At 48.1% G+C, this 26,430-nt stretch overlaps 1 protein-coding gene across 3 annotated transcripts in view; it reads right to left on the reverse strand.

Moving 5' to 3' along the window:
* Positions 1-6,334: 6,334 nt before the first annotated feature.
* Positions 6,335-26,430, reverse strand: part of SNPH (syntaphilin) — a 42,573-nt gene continuing 22,477 nt past the window's right edge. The window contains exons 3-6 of one of the 3 annotated variants that reach the window (XM_083447440.1): positions 20,432-20,522; positions 17,483-17,689; positions 9,866-10,015; positions 6,335-8,412 (exon numbers count right to left, since the gene is read on the reverse strand). In XM_083447440.1, coding sequence (XP_083303566.1) covers positions 7,143-8,412; positions 9,866-10,015; positions 17,483-17,689; positions 20,432-20,481 — 1,677 coding nt within the window. In that variant the 5' untranslated portion in view covers positions 20,482-20,522 and the 3' untranslated portion in view covers positions 6,335-7,142. The remainder of the gene's footprint in view (positions 8,413-9,865; positions 10,016-17,482; positions 17,690-20,431; positions 20,523-26,430) is intronic. The other 2 variants (XM_083447441.1, XM_083447442.1) reach the window with 2 other exon arrangements.

Here is a 26,430-nt window from a genome sequence, read left to right on the forward strand (position 1 = left end):
CACTCTTTCGCGCTCTCCTTCCCTACCCAAATACTTCACGTTACAGTTAAAACAGAGGCAAAACCTACCTCCCACTGGCTAGCTCATCTGGAAAATCTGCCTTCTATGTTTCCCCTAACCCTTGCCCCTTTCTGTAACCCAAGCAAACCGAGGGTTACCGTCGATTCCGACGTCTTAGACGACTTTTTAACCCCGGAAAAGAGGTTAAAAAGTCGGGGGGTCGTCTTATACCCCGGGTACCACCTCCGAGGCAGCAGTGGGTGGCGGGCTCCGCGTTGCGCTGGGCAGCTTCCTCTTGCCCAGCGTATAAGGCTGGGATTATAAGACGAAACCCCAAATTAGCACTGCCAATTTGGGAGGTCGTCTTATACGCCCAGTCACCTAATATGCCGGAATCTACGGTATTCAATCTACCCTCGACTCTTTCAAATCCTTGCAGCAGCAGAATCACATGGGCTGTTTGTTTGCCACAAGCGCAGGCACAGATGCTGCGGCCGCCACTGCTCAACTGGCTTCAGGAGGCTCATGAAACTCTGGGCCTGGGCTTATGACACACGGCACGCCCAACCTGTCCGCCCTTGCTGCTACGTCGTGAGCCTGAAGGGGAAAGAAGCAGAGGTCGGCCGAGCGGCTCGTGAAGGCACCCCGGTCACAAATGCGAGCCTTGTGGTCAGGGCAGCTGAAGACTTGGGGTGCAAACTGTGACACTGGCCCCAAGCGGAGTGGGATTGGGACCATGTGCTCACTAGCATTGTCTCTGCAGGCAACAGAGCCCCCACTAAATCAACATAAGGCCAGCTCTAGCTACTTCAATTACACAAAACACATGAAATACCGTGAAAATCCCTGAAACGAGAAGTAATCGACTAGAAATATTACCTTGCGGAAATCAACTAAATAATAAAAATCAAAAAACTTAAGGGAAAACCTAAAATAGAACAAAGCCTTAAGGGGATGCCGGCTACAAACCTCGTATCACTGAACTACTCAGTTTCCTCAGAAGGAAATAGAAAAATATAAACTTTAAATGACCAAAATTCAAACAAGGGTAGAACCCCAAAAATTCTGACGTATTATAATCCTAGCTCGACCTAGGTAAAGTAAAAATGGAGTAATAAAGGATTAAAGACTCAAAAATACAGTTTCTAATACTGAATTTACAAAAAAGGTTTGAAAACCTAAATAGCAAGTTTTAAACAAAGCCCAACTTAAAGGAGGCAAAGCACAGTAATAAAGGGTTGAGGACTCAACTGTGATAATTCTAGTGCTGCTTTTACAAAAAAGTTAAAAAACCTAAATGGCACAAATTCAAAGAAAGGAATACAAGATAAAGCTGTTTTAGGTTTTGAACAAACTCAAGAACAGGGCTGAAACGCCCCCATGGTCTAGATGTTAAAGATTGATTTGATTTCCACAAGATAATATTTCTAGTTGATTTCCACATTTTAATAATATTTCTAGTTGATAATATTTATAATATTATGAATAATAATATATTAATAATATTTCTAGTTGATAATATTTCTAGTTGATTCCCACATTTCTAGTTGATTTCCACAAGATAATATTTCTAGTCAATTACTTCTCATTTCAGGGATTTTCACGGTATTTCATGTGTTTTGTGCAATTTCTCGGTTCTGTTGCTTCCATAACTGAGGCCATTGGGCTGGCATTGGCGATTGGCATTGTTGAGCATTGGCTGAGGCCCACATCTTGATGAGGCGATCCCCAGCTACCCTTTGAGCTCCACAGCTCTCCTTCTCCTTTCCTGTTCATCTGCCCTCTCTGAGCACACAAGCCCCGACGAGGGATAAGACACAGCCATTTTCTCCACCGCCTATTGTCCCTCATGTGGGCAGTTGTCCAGACTGGACCCAGAGGGAACATGCCAGGGGAAAGGAAGCCGTGCCCCGAGAGCAAGGAGCCGCAGGGCTCTTGCCATTGCCTTCATCTCCTCGCCCGGAGACCCAGCAGTGCTGGGACAGCCAAGCTTGCAGCAATGTTTGCTTGGCTGTTTCCCCCCCTGCCCAGCCCTGTGGCCTTGCAACAGCTTGCGGCAACATGATCCGTTGTAGGATGGACAGTTTCAAGAAATGGACAGGCCATTTTTTAAAAAATAGAATCACAGAACTGTAGAGCTGGCAGGGAACCCAAGAACCATGTAGTTCAACTCCCTGCAACGAAGGAATCTCAGATAAAGAATCCCTCACAGATGGCCACCCAGCCTCTGCCAAAAAACTTGAAGGAAAATTTAAGTTTTCTTTGGCCATTCACATTTTTATTTCTCCCTGTCCTCTTATGCTTTAATGATAATAACAGTAAATTTTTAAATTAATTTAATTATTTAAATTGCATTTTAGCGTGTATTTTAAATTGGTTTTTTCCTCCCTACTATGTTTTTACTGTAATTTTACTGGTGTTAGCCATCCTGAGCACCCGGCTCTGGCAGGGGGGCATGGGGTATAAATAAAATTATTATTATTATTATTATTATTATTATTATTATTATTATTATTATTACTATTATTATCATTATTATTATTATTATGCCACCCGTCTGAGTGCATTGCCACAATCAGTCTGGGTGGCTCCCAGCAAAATATTGAAAATACAATAAAACCTCAAACATTGAAAACTTCCCTAGATGAGTCCTGGGCTCCCTTTTCCAGCTCTACACTTCTATGATTCTTGGATACTCTAGTAGGACCGAAAAACAGAACGACAGGAAGGGGCCATGCAAGCCGGGGCAGGCTTTCTTTAGTGCCTGGTGGTCGCTAGGAACATCTTAAGCTCCATCGCCAATGAATGCACCCAGTACTTTCTTTCTCCCAGATGAATAAATGGTTGTCGCTCACTCCTACAAGGAAACATATCACATTGCATTTGAGGGATGCTTTGTGGGGAGGGCGAAACTTACCTGTTGTCCCCTCACCCCCCCCCCCCAATTAGGGATCTTGTACAGGAGTGCCCTCCCCAAAGAGATCTGCAATATACAAGCCCTCCCTCCCACCTATCCTGATGACAGACATTTTGAGAATACAGAGTAAATAGCAGTCATAGAATTTAAGGCTACATGAGACTGACCCTCAAGCACTGAAGGGAAAAGTCTCCATGCGAGGAGGAGAAGGGAGCTCAGTCTTTTCACTAAATACTTCCCCTGGCCTCTGCTCGCACCAATCCCTTTAAACCAGCCCACCCAGTGGCATCCCAGTAGTCCAGCACTGGAACTGGAAGTGCAGCATAGAGATACTCCCAGCTCCCTCCAACAGCATCACCCAAACACCCATAAGCTTAAGCTCAAATAAGACAAAAGGACCCATTGAGCCACCTGTGGCTTATATTTCTTCTCTCAAAGCTCATACTAATTATGGAAGAAGCAACCAGGTAGCAGAACTGTATCCCGGCTTCCTTCACCTCTTCAGTTCCGAAAAATGGGCTTTTCCAACAGCACTGCAGAGAGGAAAGAGGAAGCCAACCGCCTGATGCTGTCAGCCGATAACCTTTGCATGGTAGGGTTCAAGTTTGCCAAAAGTGAACATAGTGCAAAGCAAGACAGAAACCGAATTAAGGACTCCTTAATTACTGCCCCAAGCGAGGGGGGCGGCCAGTTGCTCTACGCGAGGTATATTATCTGGCTCTTCTGCATCTTGGCCAGCAGCCGCCCTTCCCAGCAGCGGCTTCCAAGAAGCGGACGACGTAAAATTCAGTTCCCAGCTGAGGGAGTCAGAGCCAAAGAGAGTTCGAAAAGTCTCGTCATGAACGTGATGGGGAGAAGTGACAATAACGCGGTCGTCAAAAGTGAAGTTTTCGCACAACATTCGTGATCCACTACGTTCTGTTAACATTCTCAGGTGGGGGGAGGGAGGCAGAAGGGCTTGAATTTCTCTCCGCAATTCTGCAACGCTTTGGGGGTAAATAGGCGAAAGTGAGCCCAGGCTCAAATTTTAAATGTCTGCATCCCCGGCCCTGGCTGTTTAGTTCTTGCCTTCCAGATCAGAGAACCAAACTTCTGAACATGGTACAGCATGGGGCATTAGATGCTAGTGATCAGGGCTTGGCGTGAGACAAAGCTCCCCAAGCGTTAGCCCTGGGAAATATGAACGAATGAAGTGTCTCTGAGAAAGTGCAAAGTGCCTTTCCCTTCCCCCTGAGTAGCCGCAACCAACTCTGGGGATTAAGGAAAAGGAAACCCAAAGCAGAGGGCACGACTTCAAGACAAGCCTGAGTCTTAAATCCTAGCAATAAAAATCCAGTTTGTAAGTACTACACAGTGTGTCATCCCTGGGGCTCCTACACCACCTAGAGGAGATATATGTCGAGTCTTAAAACAATCATACATCTAGGCATTCATTCATTCCATCCCACGTGCGCTCTCTGCCTACTGGTTGCTCCTCAGAGTGCGGAGAGTCATCACTAATGGGACAAAAAAAGCAGCAAGAATGTGTCTGTGTGCATTGTTCCTTAGCGGTTGCTTTGAAAAAGCATACTGGGAACACCAGTGGCAGGAATGAGAAGTTGTGGGCTCATGAAACAGGTTGCTGGAATTTGAGAGAAAAGGGGGCACAGCACATCTTAGTGGTGTGAGGGACATCATTTGTTTGAGGTTGGTTAAAGCACTGGTTTTTCAACAGGTGGGTTGGGACTGACTTCTGGGCCACGGCTTGATCTATGATGGGTCACAACAGCAGCAGTTGCACTATGGTAAAAAAAATAATGGGAAATGTTTGGGTCGAAGGTGGGTCCTGGGTGTGAAAAGACTGAAGACTATTGGGCTAAAGAATACTGGTTTGGATCAACTCTTTGTGAACTTTGCCAAAGGAACATCCATATGAAAGGTTCTGTTGTTCTTAGGGGATTTTGGGGCATGGAATCTGAAGGAAGCGGGTGAATAGGAAGAAAATTGAGTTGGGAAGGGAGTTGTATTGCATGACTCCAGCATAAAAGGTAAAGGGACCCCTGACCATTAGGTCCAGTCGCGGACGACTCTGGGGTTGCGGCGCTCATCTCGCTTTACTGGCCGAGGGAGCCGGGATACAGCTTCCGGGTCATGTGGCCAGCATGACTAAGCCGCTTCTGGCAAACCAGAGCAGCGCATGGAAACACCGTTTACCTTCCCGCCGGAGCAGTACCTATTTATCTACTTGCACTTTGACATGCTTTCGAACTGCTAGGTGGGCAGGAGCAGGGACTGAGCAACGGGAGCTCACCCCGTCACAGGGATTCGAACCGCCGACCTTCTGATCGGCAAGTCCTAGGCTCTGTGGTTTATCCCACAGCGCCACCCACGTCCAGCATAACAGACTATTTATTGAGCATCACTGTCTGGCAAGTGGGGGCAGGGAAAAGAGCAGAGCAGGATGATGCCACAGGGACATGGGATAGCATTGGGCAGTTTCCTTATTCGGACTGTTAGGCCACCCAATGTGACATTATCTGTCCTGACCAGCAGTGATTTATCCAGGGTCTCTTACCCCATGATTGTGTCCATTGACTTGCGCCTAAGGGAGGCAGTAATGAAAACATTAAGAACAAACAGGAGACTCCCACTACAGTGGTACCTTGGTTTACAACCATAATCTGTTCTGGAGGTCCATTTGTAAACCAAAACAGGTTGTACCCCAAGGCGCGCTTTCGCCAATGGGACCTCCCCAAAAAATTTGTTCGTAATCCAAAAAAAGAAAAAGGGTTGTAATCCAAAAAAAGTTTGCAAACCGGGACATGCACTTCTGGGTTTGACGTGGTTGTAATCCAAAACGTATGCAAACCAAGGTACCACTGTATTGAATCAGGGCCAGGGCGCATGTGCAGCACATGTGCGCTGGCCTCTCTGCCTGCAGAAGCTACTACTGAAGAGTAGCCCCGCTACTGCCCCTAGTGGATTGGAAGGGGACATACTTAAGGTGCCAAAATGACTGGCACAATGACACAGAAAGGGCGTCAGGAGAGGGTTGGAATGTGGGATTATAAATTGGTAAAGTCACTTTTTTTGCTTGGGAAGAAGAAGAAGAAACACAAACTGTGAACTGAGCTTGAAAATGCAAGCGCCAACTGCTCTAGTAAGACTGGGGAAATGGTAACCCATTTCGAAGGAAGGAATTTGCCATTTTAAACTGTCAGGAAGGTGACGGGTGTTGTGTCATTAGATGGAGAAAGGGCTCTGCTTTATTTTTTGTGCCCCATGAAAGAACCAAGATGGTCCCTTTGCCTGTCACTGGAAGAAGGGAGGAAAGCGATGTCTCTGGGTCCACAGGGCGGATGCCACTACCGAGAAGGCCCTCTACCTGGTTCCCTGTAACTTGGCTTCTTGCAGTGAGGGAACCCTCTGGGTCCAGTGCTGCCTACACGGACTGGCAGAGGTCTCTCTCAGTCCCACCTGGAGGTGCTGGGGAATGAATTTGGAGCCTTCTGCATGCAAAGCAGGTGATCGATTGCCGAGCTATGAAATCCACTCCCTCCTCACTTCTGAGTCAACCTGGCAGTGGGAGAGAATACATCTCGTCACTGCAAGGCGACTGCGATGTGCCCCTTCTCTTCCCATCGGGAGCCGGCAAAAGGCTCAGTCAGGATCTGTAGTTACTGCTGCAAAATCCTGTAAGTGAGGGAACGCGAGCAAAAGTGGGTTACAGGTGGTGGCCTAGTGAGGATCAGGGACACTGGTGGTTTCTAGAGTAGCCGTAGAAAAAGCAGAAGAGAAAGAAACAAGCTATCTGGGAGCTTTTCTAGCAGATCGCAAAAATGGCCAGAAAGAGCCTACTGTGGAAAGGAGAGAGATTGGGGAAAAGTCTCGTAACTTCCCTGAAATGGAATGAGAGGAAAACTTCCGCAAGCTACAGCACCTACGGCGCGAGGGTCCTTCAGCAGGGAGGCCGGCTGCCCAATCCCAGCTCCTTGCAATTCCTCCAGGGTTGCAGAAAGAGGGGCACTGCTAACTCCCCATTTGTATAAATCAAGATGCAGCAGGTCAGAACTGTCACCCAGGTGCACCCCCCCCCCAAATAAATACCAAAATAAATAAATAAAAAGTCTCAGTGCGTGGATGAGATGTACAATCAGTGGTCAGCTAAATTATGGTCGTTTCCATGAACTGGCTCTCTCCGGGCGAAGCATGTGTGCGGCGCAACGGGCTGAGTAGGGGAAGGAGGTTATGGCTGGGAGCAGGAGCCGCTGGTGTTGGTGACGGAGCGGCAGCTGATCTTGCGGATGGAGTGCAGGGCGACCGTGCAGCAGCCCCGCAGGAGCGAGCTAATGTTGTAGATGGGCTGACCCTGCCTCCTCTGCGAGCGGCACAGCCAGGCGACCGTAGGCACTGCCGGCACCACCACGGCCAGGAGATCCACGATGAAGTGGCGGCTCCAGTAAGTTTGAGGCTCCGCCGCCGCTGCTGCTACGAGCTCCTGGCCTGGTTCAGCTGCTTCTGCTTCTTCTTCTTCTTCTTCTGGGGCGCACACGACGCTCACCGACTGGCTGGCGCTAGAAGGCTGGCGCACGGTTGGGCTGTTGGCCACTGGGCTTGGCGAAGCTGCTTGCTCAGTAGCGTTCTCCCGCTCCTCTACTGCGCTGATCGACACCGCTGAGCTGGGATCAGCAGCTGCCATGTCCGTGGGCCCCCCAGGAAGGCTCTGGCCCTGGATCTCCGAGCTGCATGGCTCAGCCGCATCCTCCATTTCAGACACCCACACGGAGGTGGGGCTGGGCAGGCTGCAAGCCTGGGATTTCATCACCTTCTCTAGGATGGTATCAAGATCTGGCTGGTACTGCACAAAGTCCGTCTGTATGGCTTGCTCCTGCATGCAGCTGGCTTGCACCGCGGCCTCGACGCTGTGCTGAGACCCCATCAGCTTTTCGTACGTGGAGCTGGTGGGCACCCGGGACCCCAGGGTGAAGTTGGTCTGCAGGGAGGTGTCGTCTGTGCCGCACTCCACCCCTGAGGACAGGAGGCTGCTCTGGTCCAGCAAGTCCGTCCGGCTCAAGGAGTCATCTGCAGCCACAAAGCCGCTGTCACAGGCCGCTTCTTCCACTGAGATCTGGGAGCCGCCTAGGTTCCTGTCCGCGGCTCCTTGGTCGCTCAGCTTGGTGTAGGTGGAGCTGCGGGTGAGGGAGCGGGCCGGAGAGCCCCCCGCAGACTCGGCAGCCCCCTCTTCTTTGACCGTCCCGTCCTGAGCGACCTCCATGCAGTGCAGCAAGGTCTCCAGCTTCTTGTTCTGAATGTTGATGTCCACAAAGTACTTTTGGAGCCCTTTGTCTTTCTCCATCAGGTTGTTCTTGACGGTGTCAATGACCTGTTTCAGCTGCTTGATCTCCTTCCGGGCCTCCTTCAGCGCCAGCTGGGCCTCCACGCGGTGGCACTCCTCCTCGATCCAGTCCTCCTGCATCCTGGAGAGCTGCGTCTTCAGATCATCGATCTCGGCATCCCTGTAGCAGACGGACAAGCAGACGGTCACTGCCCTTGCTAGCTCTGCAACAGACTTTCTCGCCAGAGTGGTGCATGCTCTGGTTATCTCTCACTTGGGCTACTGCAATGCGCTCTATGTGGGGCTACCTTTGAAGGTGACCCAGAAACTACAACTAATCCAGAATGCGGCAGCTAGACTGGTGACTGGGAGAGGCCACCGGGACAACATAACACCAGTCCTGAGAGACCTACATTGGCTCCCACTATGTTTCCAAGCACAATTCAAAGTGTTGGTGCTGACCTTTAAAGCTGTAAATGGCCTTGGCCCAGTATGCCTGAAGGAGCGTCTTCACCCCCATCGTTCTGCTTGGACACTGAGGTCCAGCGCCGAGGGCCTTCTGGTGGTTCCCTCACTGCAAGAAGCCAAGTTACAGGGAACCAGGCAGAGGGCCTTCTCAGTAGTGGCACCCGCCCTGTGGAATGCCCTCCCACCAGATGCCAAAGAGAAGAACTACCACCAGACTTTTAGAAGACATCTGAAGGCAGCCCTGATTAGGGAAGCTTTTAATGTTTAAGAGACTACTGTATTTTAATACTTTGATGGAAGCTGCCCAGAGTGGCTGGGGAAACCCGGCCAGATGGGTGGAGTATAAATAATAAATTCTATTCTATTCTATTCTATTCTATTCTATTCTATTCTATTCTATTCTATTCTATGCTATGCTACGGCACAAGCTGAATCCTCCTTCCATCGAGCGCTGAAGAAGAAGAGTTTGGATTTGATATCCCGCCTTTCACTCCCCTTCAGGAGTTTCAAAGCGGCTAACATTCTCCTTTCCCTTCCTCCCCCACAACAAACCCTCTGTGAGGTGAGTGGGGCTGAGAGACTTCACAGAAGTGTGACTAGCCCAAGGTCACCCAGCAGCTGCATGTGGAGGAGCAGAGACGCGAACCCGGTTCCCCAGATTACGAGACTACCGCTCTTAACCACTACACCACACCGGCTCTGGTGGGCAGTAAGGAAATTGTACCATCAAGAAAGATGCATTAGTGGGTGGTAGGTATAAAAAGGCTGACTACCCCTGGTATAGAGTGAAAGTTAAATTCTGTGAGAAGACTGTACACATTCAGCAAAGTTACCTTTATCTGCTTCTCTTAGGCAGCAATCCTATGCACTCTTACCTGTGAGTAAGGGTTAGGGTTTGCTGCCTGAGGTGAAGCGCAAGAAGCTGACTAAATTTGCAGCTGAATCTTCAGCACTGGCAAGGAGACACTTCCACAGCAAATCAAGGTGCGTCGTTCCCATGAAGCCAGCTATTGTAATCTATCAATCATTAGCGCCTGAAAAGTTCCACCTGACACAGTTCTGAGCAGCCTGCAAGGCTGACTGATGCTTGCCTGGCCTAGTATGTTCAGGGGAATGCCGAGCCTCAAATTCCTCCCCCCCAGATGCAAGAGCCCCCCAATACTGACCTGTCCTGCAGCCTCTCGTGTGTGTCTTTCAGCCTGGCCCTGAGGTGTCGAATGCAGACCTCCTTCTGCTGGAGAGGGGTGAGGTACTGCTCAGGGGTCGGGGGCTTGATCCCATGGTTGTCGCTGCACAGCAGGTACTTGACTGGGCGCCTGAAAAGACAGGAAAGTTCATCAGTGAATTAGGGAGCCAGTGTGGTGTAGTGGTTAAGAGCGGTAGTCTTGTAATCTGGGGAACCGGGTTCGATTCCCCGCTCCTCCACATGCAGCTGCTGGGTGACCTTGGGCTAGTCACACTTCTCTGAAGTCTCTCAGCCCCACTCACCTCACAGAGTGTTTCTTGTGGGGGAGGAAGGGAAAGGAGAATGTTAGCCGCTTTGAGACTCCTGAAGGGGAGTGAAAGGCGGGATATCAAATCCAAACTCTTCTTCAGTGCCTTGGAACTGCCCAGGGTCAGAAGGGAGATTTCCCTTCCTGGTCCGTGGAAGGTTTCACAGCACATGACTGCATCTCCTCATTTTCTCACACTCGCGCTCTTGTTCTCTCTCTCAGGGCTGAAAATTAGACTGCAAGCGCCTTGGGGTTCACCTTTTAAGCTTCAGAAACTCAGGACAGTGCTGCCTATGTTGACACTGCTAAGTTACCGTATTTTTCGCTCCATAAGGTGCACCTGATCATAAGGCACACCTACTTTTTTTTTGGGGGGGGGATTCAAGAAAAAAATATATGCGGCTCTTGGGGGCTTTTGCAGGAGGTGGGGGAAGTGAGAGAGCCTCACTCTGTCCCTCCCCCCACCTCCCGCAAAAGCCAGGGATAGCCGCGTGAAGCCTCCCCAGGGCAGCAGGATGAAGGCTCCCCGCTGCCCTGCGGAGGCTTCACGGGCTACCCCAGAAGCGCTTTCCCCCACCGCCAGCCCCAAAGAGCAGGTCGGGGCTGGTAGGGGAAGCCTGGGTCCCCCCCCCAAGCCCCAGGGACCACATATTCACTCCATAAGACGCACAGACATTTCCCCATAGATTTTAAGAGGGGGAAAAGTGCATCCTTATGGAGCGAAAAATACGGTAACTGCGCACATTTCGAGCTCAGATTTTTCTGCTCCTTTCTCCAGATTTCTCTTCCAAAGCCAAGCAAAAACAGAGGAGAGCAATGACCCTGTGCAAAGGATGCTTTAGTGCTGCCTCTTGCCCAGGATGGAGTAATGTGGAGCTATAGCAGACTAATGACTGTAGCAAATGAAGAAACAGAGAAGAGCAGCAGAGGGGGAAATCAGACAGACATTTAAGACGAAAGACGCTTCTTTACGCTTGCAAGACCCTTGGCATTGTGTCGATTTGCCAAACCCTGGTACTTTTCAGTACCCAGCACCCTTCCTGTATTTATCCATAACCACCGATCTTGGTTAGCTTTCGGCCTTTGGGGAGTAATGGGGGATCATAAATACATAGCTAAAATAAGTTTAAAATAAATTTGTTGTACAGTAATATTCTGCTGTAGAAAACCCCCACAAAAAACTGCTCCCCAGAGCTTAGGCAGTGGCAGGGGCCGTGGTCCTATCAGCTTCAATGAGGGGAAGTTTCTTTTTTCCAGTGTTAAAATGCTTTGCCCGGGGAAGTGTGTCTGTTTCCTATCTCTCCCCACCTTGCCCTGGCATTTTAACCATGATGTTTTATATCCTTGATTTTTTAACAGTAACCTGCATTAGTCTACTGTTGGTTTTTGAATTCTATGATTGCTTTATTATGTGTATATTGATTCCATGATGAGTGCTTAGCTGTCAAGCTGTACAAAAGCCGACATTTTAATTGGTTTATTTTAGACATTTCTACCTCCACCCTTCAAAGAATTTTTTCCCCCAGGGCAGGTTAGAAATGACTAAAGTAAATAATTAAGTGGGGTTTTGTGCAGCTTAATTATTCAAAGGTAAAGGGACCCTTGACCATTAGGTCCAGTCGCGGCCAACTCTGGGATTGCGGTGCTCATCTCGCTTTATTGGCTGAAGGAGCCGGCGTACAGCTTCTGGGTCATGTGGCCAGCATGACTAAGCCGCTTCTGGCAAACCAGAGCAGCGCATGGAAACGCCATTTACCTTCCTGCTGGAGTGGTACCTATTTATCTACTTGCACTTTGACGTGCTTCCGAACTGCTAGGTTGGCAGGAGCAGGGACCGAGCAACGGGAGCTCACCCCGTTGCGGGGATTCAAACCGCCGACCTTCTGATGGGCAAGTCCTAGGCTCTGTGGTTTAACCCACAGCGCCACCCGCATCTATCTGCTACTGTTAGGGTTGAAGCCAGTGTCTTGCTTGCCTCGCAAGTTTTGAATACAGCCAGTGAAAGGGCAGAGTATGAGTTTAAGCCTGGTTTGAACAGGTGGCTAAAAGTTTCCCGGCTGATTGGCAGCTTTCAAGAACATTGGAGTGCAGGACTGATGCTGTCTCTAGATTTCCTGTCCACGTTTATACTTGCTTCCTAAATGCTCAGTGTCTACATTGATAAAGAAAGAGAAATTAGGAAAGGAGTGCAAGTCTCTGCCATCCTCCTCCCACTACAAACCCTGGAGAAGTCTATGTGCAATCCTGAGTGTAGAGTTAGGAATCTGGGACCTGGCCCGTCTTCCTTAATTTGGTCCATCTCTAGGCCAGTTCACACCTCCTCCTTCCTTCCTTCCCAGAGAGCTCAAAAGGACTGCCTTTAAATGTACTGGCAGCAGAGGACCCTTTTGGTAAGATGAGAGTTTAGCCTTTCAGAACTGTACTGGGAATGAGGCCTGGACTCCCCAGGAGGATGGCCCCAGTACTACTGAATCTGATTCAATATTAAAGGTTTTTATTATTATTATTAAATGGGATCAAGTCCAATGTTACGAACTTGCAGTGGAAGAATATGTGACAAAGAATGCAGGCTTATAAAAACATATAAGGTATTTTTCGCTCTATAGGACGCACCTGACCATAGGACGCACCTTGTTTTAGAGGGGGAGAACAAGAAAAAAAATTCTCCCCCTCTCTGCTCAGCACTCATTAGCGAAGCGGCAGGAGAAACGGAGCCCCTTCCATTTCTCCTCCTGCTTGGCTGAAGGGGCGCTGTGCAGCCCTCCCTCTCTGCTGAAGCCAGGAGAGTCTTGCTCTCCTGGCTTCAGCAAAAGGAACCCAAAGCCGCAGGCTTCAGGTTCCTTTCGCTGAAGCCTGGAAAACGAGAGGGGTCGGTGCGCACCGACCCCTCTCACTCTCCAGGCTTCAGGGATAGACTCTCCTGGCTTCAGCGAAAGCAACGCGAAGCCAAGGAGCACAGAGGGAATGCTCCCTCTGCGCTTTGGAGGCTTTGCGTTGCTATCGCTGAAGCCAAGGAGCCTGCATTCACTCCATAAGACACACACACATTTCCCCTTAATTTTTGGAGGGGGAAAAGTGCGTCCTATAGAGCGAAAAATACGGTATACAGTGGTGCCTCGCAAGATGAAATTAATTCGTTCTGCGAGTTTTTTCGTCTTGTGAATTTTTCGTCTTGCGAAGCACGGTTTCCCATAGGAAATGCATTGACGGTTTTCCATAGGAATGCATTGACGGAAGGCGCAATAAGTTTTCGTCTTGCGAAGCAAGCCCATAGGGAAATTCATCTTGCGAAGCAACTCAAAAAACAAAAAACTCTTTTGTCTTGCGAGGTACCACTGTATATGCTTATGCATGGCTCCCTGGTCCTGCCAATGATGTGGAGCAGGGAATGTGATGGCAGGGCGGACACACACATCATCATGACGTCAGGTAGGCTGGGCTGGATGTTATAGATGGGAGAAGCAGGAGCTGAGGACAGGAACACTGCCAAAAATGTGTAATGTGAAAGTACATCCTTAGACCACTATTCCATTTGCAGCTGCAATAACTGGTGACCTTCACAAAGTCTCTGCTGAATGGAGCCTTTTCCTTTCCTTTTTACTATTGCAACATTGGCCTTAATTTTTAAGGTTCCTGAAATACAATCCGTATTTATTTATATTTTAATCCCAGGTCAATACATAGGTTGTATGCAAAGGACAGGTGCATAAGGGCAATTGCGATCTATATCTATCTATATCTATCTCTATCTATCTATCTATCTATCTATCTATCTATCTATCTACTATCTATCTATCTATCATCTATCTATCTATCTATCTATCTATCTATCTATCATCTATGAAATCTGTTGGCAACTTTCCTGCCCTTCCACACTAATGGTGAATTTGATCACTTCTGAAACCCTGTATCAAGGGACCTACGTTAGGCCCCAGTTTTAGTAGCGTGTAACTGCCCTCATTTCAATTGAGTTCAGAATTAGTCTGCACCTACTGCAGTACTGCTCTTTTGAAACAGCTATTTTTAAAGACAGAATCCAACCCCTTTTTATGGGGTTTATTTATTTATTTGGGGTTCATTCACAGGTCCAGCCTTATTATCAGCAGCTGAATTCATATTCACAGTTGCTTACAAATATAGTTAGCCATGTAGTTCAATAAAAGAGTACAGACAAACTACCCTCCAGTTGCTTCCTAGCTACTCTTCTGTGCTTCAGAACAGCCTGAGTTAACCTGCATTAGGAGTTAAATCTGCCATTATTTGGCAGCCCACCTGGTTCACTGGTGCCAGGTTAGGATTGGACTAATCAATTACATTTCCCCAGTTATATTGGACATCTTGAGGTTAGGTGATGGCTATTAGCCACAGGGACGCGGGTGGCGCTGTGGGTAAAACCTCAGCGCCTAGGACTTGCCGATCGCATGGTCGGCGGTTCGAATCCCCGTGGCGGGGTGTGCTCCCGCTGTTCGGTCCCAGCGCCTGCCAACCTAGCAGTTCGAAAGCACTCTCGGGTGCAAGTAGATAAATAGGGACCGCTTACCAGCGGGAAGGTAAACGGCGTTCCGTGTGCTGCGCTGGCTCGCCAGATGCAGCTTGTCACGCTGGCTACATGACCCGGAAGTGTCTGCGGACAGCGCTGGCTCCCGGCCTATAGAGTGAGATGAGCGCACAACCCTAGCGTCTGGCAAGACTGGCCTGTACGGGCAGGGGTACCTTTACCTATTAGCCAGAACGGCTAAATTAGCCTTTGCCAGCTGGGTGCCCTTCAAATGTTTTCATGGAATCAGAGTTGGAAGGGACCCCAAGGGCCATCTAGTCCAACCCCCTGCAATACAACCTCTGCTTGAAAACCTCCAATGAACCTTCTGAAGGACTCCATTCCACTGTTGAACAGCTCTTACTGCCAGAAAGTTCTTCTTGATGTTTCAGAACAACCTGGCCACTCTAAGGAAATTCTGCCCTTGGTATGTTCATTTTCCACCTCTCCATTTTGATTCTCTGGCCCCATATCTGCACAAACTTATTATCCCAAAATGCAGACGTGCTTTTACACTTGCAAGACTGGATGTTTTTGCCATCTGCGGTATTTGAGTGTCGATTCCAAAAGATCCCGCCTGAGAAACGTCTTTGCCCCTGTGGAGATGGCAGCACCGAAACTGCGGCACACGTCCTCCTGTCCTGTACTCTCTACAAAGACCTGAGGAACGAGATCATCACCCCACTCGTACTAACCATCCCAGGGCGCTCATCCACTGCCACAATGTGCTTCCTTCTATCAGATCAAAATGAGCAGAGAACAGCAAAGGTGGCTAGGTTCACAGCAGGGGCAATCGGAATAAGGGCCACTAACTGACGGCTGATTCAGGACTTTAACTTGTGCTCTTATATCAAACTTCCTTTTTTGCCTATACTGTAATGTTTTACTGTTGGTATGGCCATTGGCTAATGTGAATAAAGTTTTATCTTATTTAATCAATCTATCTATCTATCTATCTATCTATCTATCTATCTATCATCTATCTATCATCTATCTATCTATCTATCTATCTATCTATCTATCATCTATCTATCTATCTATCATCTATCTATCTATCTATCATCTATCTATCTATCTATCTATCTATCTATCTATCTATCTATCATCTATCAATCAATCAATCAATCAATCAATCAATCATCTATCTATCTTCCTGATGTTTAGTCAGAATCTCCTTTCTTGCAACTTGAATCCAGTGGTTTGAGTCCTACCCTCCAGAGCAGGAGAAAATGTGCTTGCTCTAGCTTCCACACGACAGACCTTCACAGGTGTTTGGAGATGGCTATCACATCTCTCCTCTTTTCCAGGCTAGGCATACCCAGATCCTTCAACCATTCATCATACGGCCTGGTTTCCAGACCCTTGATCATACTTTGGGACTACAACTCCCAAGTTGTAGTTCAAAACATGTGGAGGCTGCGAGGTTGGCAAAGACCAAGCTGAGCAGAACCCTCCATATTCAGAGGCAGTATACTCCCGGAGTACCAGGTGCTGTGCAACAATGATGCCTCTATCTTGTTCAGCTTGCAGTTATCCTAGAGGCTAATTCTTCCCTGGCCTCCTTTCTGGCCCAAAGAGGACTAATTTAGTCAGCTAGCCCTGGTGATCATCTAATGTTTATTGGATGGATTTCCCCCTAAATTGATTTTAGAACTTTGAATTTACTGTTATTCACGCTTTTATACTGTATTTTATGCTGCTTTTGTTGTTGTATCACAATTAAGTGCTTTAAATTTGTTGTTAGCTGCCCTGAGCCCGGTTTTCTGAACCGGGAAGGGTGGGGTATAAATAAAAAATTATTATTATTATTATTAAAAACAGAAGTACTGTTTTGGGAGGACAGGGGTGGGGAGGTGTGGGGGACTCCCTGGTCCAGAATGGGTTAACTGTGCCCCAGAAGGACCAGGTGTGCAGCCTGGGAGCCATTTTGGACTCACAGCTGTTCATGTTGGTGCAGGTTAATTCTGTGTCCAGGGCGGCTGTCTACCAGCTCCATCTGGTAGACAGGCTGAGACCCTCCCTGCCCGCAGACTGTCGCATCAGAGTGGTGCATGCTCTGGTTATCTCTCACTTGGACTACTGAAATGCGCTCTACGTGGGGCTACCTTTGAAGGTGACCCGGAAACTACAACTAATCCAGAATGCGGCAGCTAGACTGGTGACTGGGGGCGGCTGCCGAGACCACATAACACATTGGCTCCCAGTACGTTTTCGAGTGCAAATCAAAGCATTGGTGCTGACCTTTAAAGCCCTAAATGGCCTCAGTCCTGTATACCTGAAGGAGCGTCTCCACCCCCATCATTCTGCCTGGACACTGAGGTCCAGCGCCAAGGGTCTTGTGGCGGTTCCCTCACCGCGAGAAGCCAAGTTACAGGGAACCAGGCAGAGGGCCTTCTTGGTGGTGGCACCCACCCCGTGGAACCCCCTCCCACCAGATGTCAAAGAGAATATAACTACCAGACTTTTAGAAGACATCTGAAGGCAGTCCTGTTTAGGAAAGCTTTTAATGTTTGAGGCATTACTGTCTTTTAATAATTTGTTGGAAGCCACCCAGAGTGGCTGGGGAAACCCAGCTGATGGGCAGGGTATAATAATAATAATAATAATAATAATAATAATAATAATAATAATATTTAGCAGGCCACTGCTGGGTTGGCAAGGCAATTCTCTCTCTTACGTTGGACGCTTGTGATGCGTGTGTTTGTGTGTGTGTGTGTCTGTGTGCTGCTGCCCTTCCAGGAGCCAAGGGTTACCTTGGGGTGGGGCTGCTGTCGCTGCCCTTGCAGGAGCCGGAGTTGCTGCTGCTGCTGAGCGAGGAGGTGCCGTAGGTGTCCCGCATGCTCACTGGCGGAGAGGGACGCCTGGAGGCAGGAAGAAGAGGCTGTTTCTCAGTCGGAGTGGCAGGGGCCGTTGCAGACTTAAAGAACGAGGCAAAGCCACTCCTTCCGTAAAACTCACGGCTTAAAACATAAAAAAAAAACAACACCACCAAAGGAAAACACGAATACAGGAAGAAGAAAAAAACGAAACAGGACAGAACAGAACAAACGACAAGAACAAACAGGCGGGGTTCAAAATGGAACGTGGCAAAAGCTCTCTCTCTGCAAACAGGTTAGTGAAGCAGTAGCAAAGGCGGGCCTGAGGAGGGCGCTGCAAGCCCCCAGCACCACTCCCCAGCACCCCAGCAGGAGCACCCCATCACTTTCATGGAGCTCAGAGCCCAGGAAAAAGCACCTGATCATAAGCGCTAGAGGGGAAGTGCTGGGAAGTACCGTATTTTTCCGCCTATAAGACGCCTCCATGTATAAGACGGCCCCTATTTTGGGGGACTCACCAATCGCCAACCCGCCCTTGGCACTATCTGTGTATAAGTCGCCCCCTAATTTCTGACATTTTTAAAAGGAAAAAAACCTAGTCTTATACACGGAAAAATACAGTATCATCCTTAGGCCAAGGCTGCCTTTGGGATGACAAGAGGCAGCAGAGACCCTTTAAGCAACATTCTAGATAGATGGACAGGAAAAGGTAGGAGAGATGCTTGCAAGGGAACATGTATTAATTGACTATACACACAGAGTGAAACCTCGGTTTTTGAATGTCTCGGCTGCCAAACGTTTCGGAAGGGAATGCTTCTGTTTTCGAATGTACCTCAGAAGTTGAACGGCTTCCGAGGTGCGTTTCTCAATTTCCCCCATTGAACTTACTGACAGACCTTTGGTCCTCTGTTTCCGAACATTTCGGAAGTCAAATGGACTTTCAGAACGGATTACGTTCGATAACCGAGATTCCATTGTACAGTGGTGCCCCGCAAGACGAATGCCTCGCAAGACGGAAAACCCGCTAGACGAAAGGGTTTTCCGTTTTCAGAGGTGCTTCGCAGGACGAATTTCTCTATGGGCTTGCTTTGCAAGACGAAAATGTCTTGCGATTCTTGAGGTTTTTTTTCGCTCCCCACCCCCTTTTTCTAAGGTGCTAAGCTGCTAATAGCCTTTTAGCAGCTAATCCGCTAATCCCTTAAGCCTTTAATAGCCGCTAATAGCCGCTAATAGCCGCTAAACCGCTAATAGCACTAATCCGCTAATAGGGTTGCTTCGCAAGATGAAAAAACCGCTAGACGAAGAGACTCGCGGAACGGATTAATTTCGTCTTGCGAGGCACCACTGTATATATAATAATGTTGTCTTAATTTGCTTTTGACTTTGCCCTCGTGCTGTATTTCTACATCTGCACCTGTACATCTATTCGTGCATTGCAGGGGCTTAGGCCAGATGACCCCTGGGACCCCTTCCACATCTACAACCTCATGATTCTACATCTTTAAAGTTGTAATCTGCCCAGGGAACTTCTTGCTCATGGATAGTACAGTCATACCTCAGGTTACAGACACTTCAGGCTGCGTTTTTTCAGGTTACGGACGCTCCGAAACCCGGAAGTACCGGAACAGGTTACTTCCGGGTTTCGGAGTTCGCACATGCACAGAAGCGCTAAATCGCACTTTGCACATGCGCAGGAGCACAGATGTGTCGCTGCGGCTTGCGAACGCTGCGGCTTGCGAACATGCATCCTGCACAGATCACGTTCGCAACCCGAGCGTCCGCTGTATAGAAACACTGTAAATAAAAATTAAAACTATGATAAGGAGTCATATAATCAAAGGGTTGGAAAGGACACTCCTATCTGAGTGCACTAGGTACTAAGTGCTTGACATGTCTCTGTTTTGACATTCCACAGCACCACAGGCAGCTTACTAGCACGTTTCGCCTAAATCTGTCTCCTTGTACTTTAGATCCATGGCATCTTGCCCAGGGGTGAACAATTCCTAGTCCTTTTCAGTAAGTGAAAATGGTCGGCACACCCTCTTCTCACTCCCATCCATATTAACACACATGCTTCCATTCCTGAGAAAGAACCCAGGGAACTCAGGCATCTGACAACAGCTCAGCATTGCTCTGCTCTCCCCGGACAGGGTTGGCATTTTCAAACAACAACAAGCGTTGCTCTTGTGGCTGGCAGGACCTGACAGGTCACTGAGCGTGACAGGAGAGCTGTGCTTGGCTTGGCTCATCGCAAGCTGCGCAGGCTTGCCTTAAAGGCGCAGGAGCAGAGCCTATCGAAGAGCCTGGCAGCCCTGTTCTCAGGAGGTGCCTTCGCAAATGCGAATGGCAGGGACCTCCGATGTTTGAAAACACACTAAGGGACAGGGGAAAACGCAGCAAAGGGCAAGCCGCCAGGGCTAACAGACCAACCCCCCTGGCTGCTGAGGAAGCAGTCGCCCCAAAGAGTGCCTTTGGCTACCCAGAACTGAAGTGTGGGATTCCAGGTCCAGTTATTGTGATGGAGCAGTTCACACATGCACAACAGGCGAGGAGGCATGCAAATGTTGTGCCAAGGTGTGGTCAACAGGCATGCAATTTTGGATTACGGCAGCCACAAGAAACAACCTGTCCCTCCTTCCTAGCAGCTCTGCGGTCCCCGCAAGGCACTGTGCAGCATTCATAATCCTGTACATTTGCGAAGCGCATGGAAGGAGAAGAGGCTCCTTCCATATCTCTGGAGAGCACCCAGGCTCTCTCTTCGCTCTAGGAAAGCAGCATGGGAGAGGCTGGGGTGGGGGCGAGAACGGTTCCTTTGCTGAGAACCAGCAGGGATGCTGCCGGAAGTCCCATTCCGCAATGAGGAGGGGAAGGGTTCGTGATATTCACCTCCGGGATCCCGTTGAGGGTCTTCTGCTTCCTGGCAGGGACATAGCCATGGAACCGCAGGTCTTGGCGGTGACGTTGGCTGTCACTCCAGCTGGGGAAAGAGCGAGAGATATAAAAAGGGGGAGGGAAAGGATTTTGGGGTTAGAACAAACATGGGTATAGCAAGGTGCATTTGGGGATGCCTAGATTTCAAACCATAAAGCTTTTCCTATTTGGTAAGATGCTTTTCTTTGCAGAGACTTGTTTCAGGTGCTTGTACAGCCTCTGGTTTAATATTCAATAATTCCATTATTTTCACTATTTGGATTTAATATTGCATCAACATTTTTTTTAAAAAAAAAATTGTATACCGTCTTTCTATCTTGCAATACTCAAGGTGGTTTACAAGCTGAAGAAACAAAAAATGTACATCTTATAACAATCTAATGCAAGACAAAAATGTGATAATAATACAAAACTTTAAAACAAGCAATCTACATCAAAAAGTAGCATTCAACAATCATTAGAGTAGTATGAAATAGTAACAGCATATAAAAGTTACAGAAATTCACCCTTAACAGTTACGATAAATAATTTCTAAACTATAATCAGTAAAACAACGGCAAGCCACACAGTACATGAAATAATAAAATACAAATTGAGAAGCAGAGACTGGAGGGTGGAGCAAGGCAGGAGGAAGGAGGCCTTGCCAGATGGAGTCACCTCCCCCCCAGTTCTTCCTCCAGGCACAGCCTCCTTCAAAGATGGGCTCCTAACTTGTTCCTTGGGTGAGTCCATAAAGCACAAGGTGGAAAGGGCAAGGTGTGGTGCGAACACAATGGATAACAAGGTCCTTCTAACAATGGGGTATGTATGGCAGGATCAGAACATGACTCCCCCCCCCTTTTATTTAGGGCTGATGGATTTCATCTTCCTGTTCAGGGATGTGAAATATTTCTATGTAGGGATACAGTGGTGCCTCGCAAGACGAAAAGAATCCGTTCCGCGAGTCTCTTCGTCTTGCGGTTTTTTCGTCTTGCGAAGCAACCCCATTAGTGGATTAGCGCTATTAGCGCTATTAGCAGTTTAAGGGCTATTAACGGCTATTAAAGGCTTAAGGGATTAGCGGATTAGCTGCTAAAAGGCTATTAGCAGTTTAGTGCTTTAGAAAAAGGGGTTGGGGAGCGGAAAAAAACCTCAAAAATCGCAAGGCATTTTCGTCTTGCGAAGCAAGCCCATAGAGAAATTCGTCCTGCGAAGCACCTCTGAAAATGGAAAACCCTTTCGTCTTGCGGGTTTTCCGTCTTGCAAGGCATTCGTCTTGCGGGGCACCACTGTATTTCTATTTTTATGTAGGCCACCCTGGAATCCATATGTGGACGGTTTATACGTCTTAAAAAGGAACAGATTTTTAAAAAATGCTTTCTTTTGTCCCAGCTGGCTGGCCTTCATCCCCACGGCCCCATAAAACTCATCTCCCTCTCTCCAGCCTGGTCCTGTTTTTAGGCCTGAACTAGACTTTGGGTTATAGCAGCTGGTCATCTTTTGGAGAACGACAAATTCCACATACAAAATGGATACACCGAAATCTCCTCCCAGCCCTATTCAGAGAGACAGGGAACAATTGTCGCGGCCATTAACAAATCAATGAACAATCAGATGATAATTCTGAATTGCGCTCAGGGATGAGAATGAGCAAGGAGAAGGGGCGAAGGGGAGCAGAGGAAATGGAACCATGTGGCAGGCAAATTGCCCCAGGATGCCTCTGCAGCTTTGTGCCAAGTTTCTACAATGGGCACAGGAGAAAGTACTTCTACATGCAGTGCTGCAGAGTTAACCTGTGGAACTGGCTCCTGCTGGACGCAGTAATGACCATCAACCTAGATAGCTTTAAAAGAGGACTGGGCAAATTCAGGGAGGCTAAGTCTATCAGTGGCTATGCTCTTTCCTACGCAGTTAGAGGCAGTGTGCTTCTGAATACCAGGTGCTGGGAATCAGAAGTGGGGAGAGGGCTCTTCTGCTTGGGTCCAGCCCGCAGACTGTCTCTCCAGAGTGGTGCATGCTCTGGTTATCTCTCGCTTGGACTACTGCAATGCGATCTACGTGAGGCTACCTTTGAAGGTGACCCAGAAACTACAACTAATCCAGAATGCGGCAGTTAGACTGGTGACTGGGAGTGGCCACCGAGACCACATACATTGGCTCCCAGTACATTTCCGAGCACAATTCAAAGTGCTGGTGCTGACCTTTAAAGCCCTAAACGGCCTCGGTCCAGTATACCTGAAGGAGCATCTCCAGCCCCATCGTTCTGTCCGGACATTGAGCTCCAGCTCCGAGGGCCTTCTGGCAGTTCCCTCATTGTGAGAAGCAAAGCTACAGGGAACCAGGCAGAGGGCCTTCTCAGTGGTGGCACCCGGCCTGTGGAACGCCCTCCCACCAGATGTCAAAGAGAACAACAACTACCAGACTTTTAGAAGACATCTGAAGGCAGCCCTGTTTAGGGGAGCTTTTAATGTTTGATGTATTACTGTATTTTAATATTTTGTTGGAAGCCGCCTAGAGTGGCTGGGGAAGCCCAGCCAGATGGGTGGGGTATAAATAATAAAATTATTATTATTATTATTAGTATTGGATGCTGGACTAGATGGTCATCTGGCCTGATCCAGGCTGCTCTTCTAATGGTCCACTACTTCTCAAGAGTCAAATGCGGCCCTCCAGAGCTCTATCTGGCCCCTGGGACTTTCCTTAGGTCCTGTCTCTTCCACAGGTCACTGGCCCTGCTCCAGGCTTTCACTGAGTACCTTTGCCTGGCTGGAATGTGTCCCTGAACTGTGTTTGTTTATTTATTTGTAGGATATGTTATCCACTCTTCACCATAAGATCCCAGGGCAGGTTAGAACAGCTCCGAGATGCTACAACTGAAGATCAGATAAAGGTAACGTATAACACAACACCTGAAATACAATTTAGAAGCAGAGAATAAAGGTAATCTCTAAAATATGTAACTCAGCCATCAAAGGATTGGTAAAGAGTTAGGTCGTCAGCATACAGGAATAGCCCTACAACGAGGACATCGGATGCACCTCTACAGGAAGAGAACCCCACACTTGTGGGGCTGCTGCAGAGAATGCCCTCTTAGACCCCACTACCACTTGAATGATGTATGGAAGTGAAAGCTGGACCATAAAGAAGGCTGATCGCCGAAGAATTGATGCTTTCGAATTCTGGTGCTGGAGGAGACTCTTGAGAGTCCCATGGACTGCAAGAAGACCAAACCTATCCATTCTGAAGGAAATCAGCCCTGAGTGCTCACTGGAAGGACAGATCCTGAAGCTGAGGCTCCAATACTTTGGCCACCTCATGAGAAGAGAAGGCTCCCTGGAAAAGACCCTGATGTTGGGAAAGATGGAGGGCACAAGGAGAGGGGACGACAGAGGACGAGATGGTTGGACAGTGTTCTCAAAGCTACCAGCATGAGTTTGAATAAACTGCGGGAGACAGTGGAAGACAGGAGGGCCTGGCGTGCTCTGGTCCATGGGGTCATGAAGAGTTGGACACAACTAAACGACTAAACAACAACAACCACTTAAATATCTTTGCTGATCTTAACACACAGGATGGTGTTTGTCCTAACATATTGTTGTCTTTTAAGGCCTTAATCATTTAGGTCCCAAGAACTCTTTTATCCTGTAAACAACCAGTTTTGATTTTACACAAAGACACCACAAATCTTCAGAAGAAACTGTCCTGAGTTTCACAAAGGGGGAGTAGGACAGTAGGTTCCGCTAAACTTTGAAATCTGTGTTTTATCCCTTCACTCCCGAGAGGAAGGGAAGTGGGGAGATGCTGGGGGGCGGGAGTCTCCAGCTGTGTGCAACACAGGCTGCCTTTCTGGATAAAAGCTCCCCAATCGATGGAGTCTTCCTCCCCAAGATGCAAAGCTGCAGGGGTTTTTGCTAATGCGCCACGATTAGTCATCACCCGGCTTGCTTGCATGCTGCGAGTGGAGAGACGCAGCCTAAGCAAAGCCTGCTGACTGCAGCACTGAGCCGGGAAAAACCCATCACCCTGGCTGCACCAGAGAGTGGCAAAGGAAAGGAATTAAGGGGGAGCTTTTTGGCTAGAAAAAAACTTAGAGGGGCTGGGAAGCAGAAAACAGCAGGAGCTGTGCTTGTGAAACAGCATAGACATAAAACAGGCTGATTCCACAAGCAACCCCAAAGCTTTCATGCTAGGTGCAGTTACTCAGGAGAAAGCTCCACCGAACTTGATGGACCCTTCATGTAAGCAAACATTTATAGGACTACGCTACAAGAATGTTTTTGCACTCTAGCCTCTCTGGTGGCTCTTGGGAATGGACAGAAGCTGTGCCCGAAAACCTATTGTTAATTCAGACAGGCCCTTTCCACGTGAGTCTGATTTTACAAACTAGGATCTCTTTTTGTTTTTACTGATGCTTTTATGAACGTTTTATTGATGCTTTTTATTGATCTTATTGCAACTTTATGGGCTGCAGACTGCCACGCTGTATTTTTATGGAAGCATAGTCTATAAATACTTAAATAAATAAATAAAAACACACCGAACCAACACCAGTTTTAGAGTTGACTGAGGACACAGCCAGAAGGCAGCTTTACAAAGCACATTTAAAGGCTTACACACTGGTTTAGGGTACCTGCGAACCCTGCAGCTAAGCATCATTCCACACATAGTTGTTTATCACTGTAACGTCAAGAAAGTTGTTTGCATGAACAAATTCTTATATACAGAGCCAAACTACAAATCCTCCCTCTTCACTACAGGCTCAGCCCTGATCATACCCCCTGGGCTACTATTTAAGGATTATTATTTTTTTAAGGTAAAGGTAAAGGGACCCCTGACCATTAGGTCCAGTCATGACGGACTCTGGGGTTGCGGCTCTCATCTCGCTTTACTGGCCGAGGGAGCCAGCATACAGCTTCCGGGTCATGTGGCCAGCAGGACTAAGCCGCTTCTGGCGAACCAGAGCAGCGCACTGAAACACCGTTTACCTTCCCGCTGGAGCCGTACCTATTGATCTACTTGCACTCTGATGTGCTTTCGAACTGCTAGGTTGGCAGGAGCAGGGACAAACCGCTGCCGCTTTCAACTCTAAACTCAGGCTTTGTCCTTCTAACTACAGTATCCCTGAGTTGAGAGAGGTCTATCTATTGTCTCGCATAGAGCCCCCTTTCCTTTCATCTCTTAATGGCCCATCACCCAGATGGTGACCTCCACACAAGAAGCTAGCCTGGCTTATATTTCAATTATATTTTAATTGCTGGACTCATGGGTTAGAAAGGTATCGCATACATCCTATTCCCTCTCCCCTAAACTCATAATAATATGATTACTGCAGAAAGATCTTTCATATCACCCAAAGCCAACTTTGGTGCAATGCTATCCAAGATACACAGCTGAACCCATTTGGCCATTCTCAAGCAATGAACATATATGTGGGGCGCCACCCTGAATTCACTGCTCAGACAAGAGCTCTAGAGGACTGGGGGAGGCAGAACTCCCCTGCCAACAAAAAGTAGTCCTTCCAACCTACTAATTGCTCCTTTTAAAAAGTGGCGAGAAAAGAATAAAGGCTTCTGAAAGAGTTGGGTTCTCCATGGTGACGAATGGTGTGGGAGGACCGTGGAAAGAAGCCACAGAAAAATTGTCATGTCGAGTTTAAAGCAATGACGAAGGAACCGCGCAGAGGGAGAGGGGCAGGGCGCCTCCGACGTAAAAACACCCACACACTTCCCTCTGCAAAGCAAACCGGTATGTTCAAATGCTGAATTCATAGGTGTCTCTTAAGAGCAGACACACTGCAGAATATTCACTTATTCTGTTTATTCAGTTTCCATACCACGCTTCATTTGAGGATCACAGGTCAGTTTACAATATGAGAACACAAAAATACATATTATATTAACAAACAACACCCCGCCCACAAAGGCCAAATTGTTTAATTAGCCCAAGGGCTGGGAGCAGAGGAATGTTTTTTGCCT

The sequence above is a fragment of the Podarcis tiliguerta genome (genome assembly GCF_965153285.1).
Source record: "Podarcis tiliguerta genome assembly, chromosome: 6".
Taxonomy (NCBI): domain Eukaryota; kingdom Metazoa; phylum Chordata; class Lepidosauria; order Squamata; family Lacertidae; genus Podarcis; species Podarcis tiliguerta.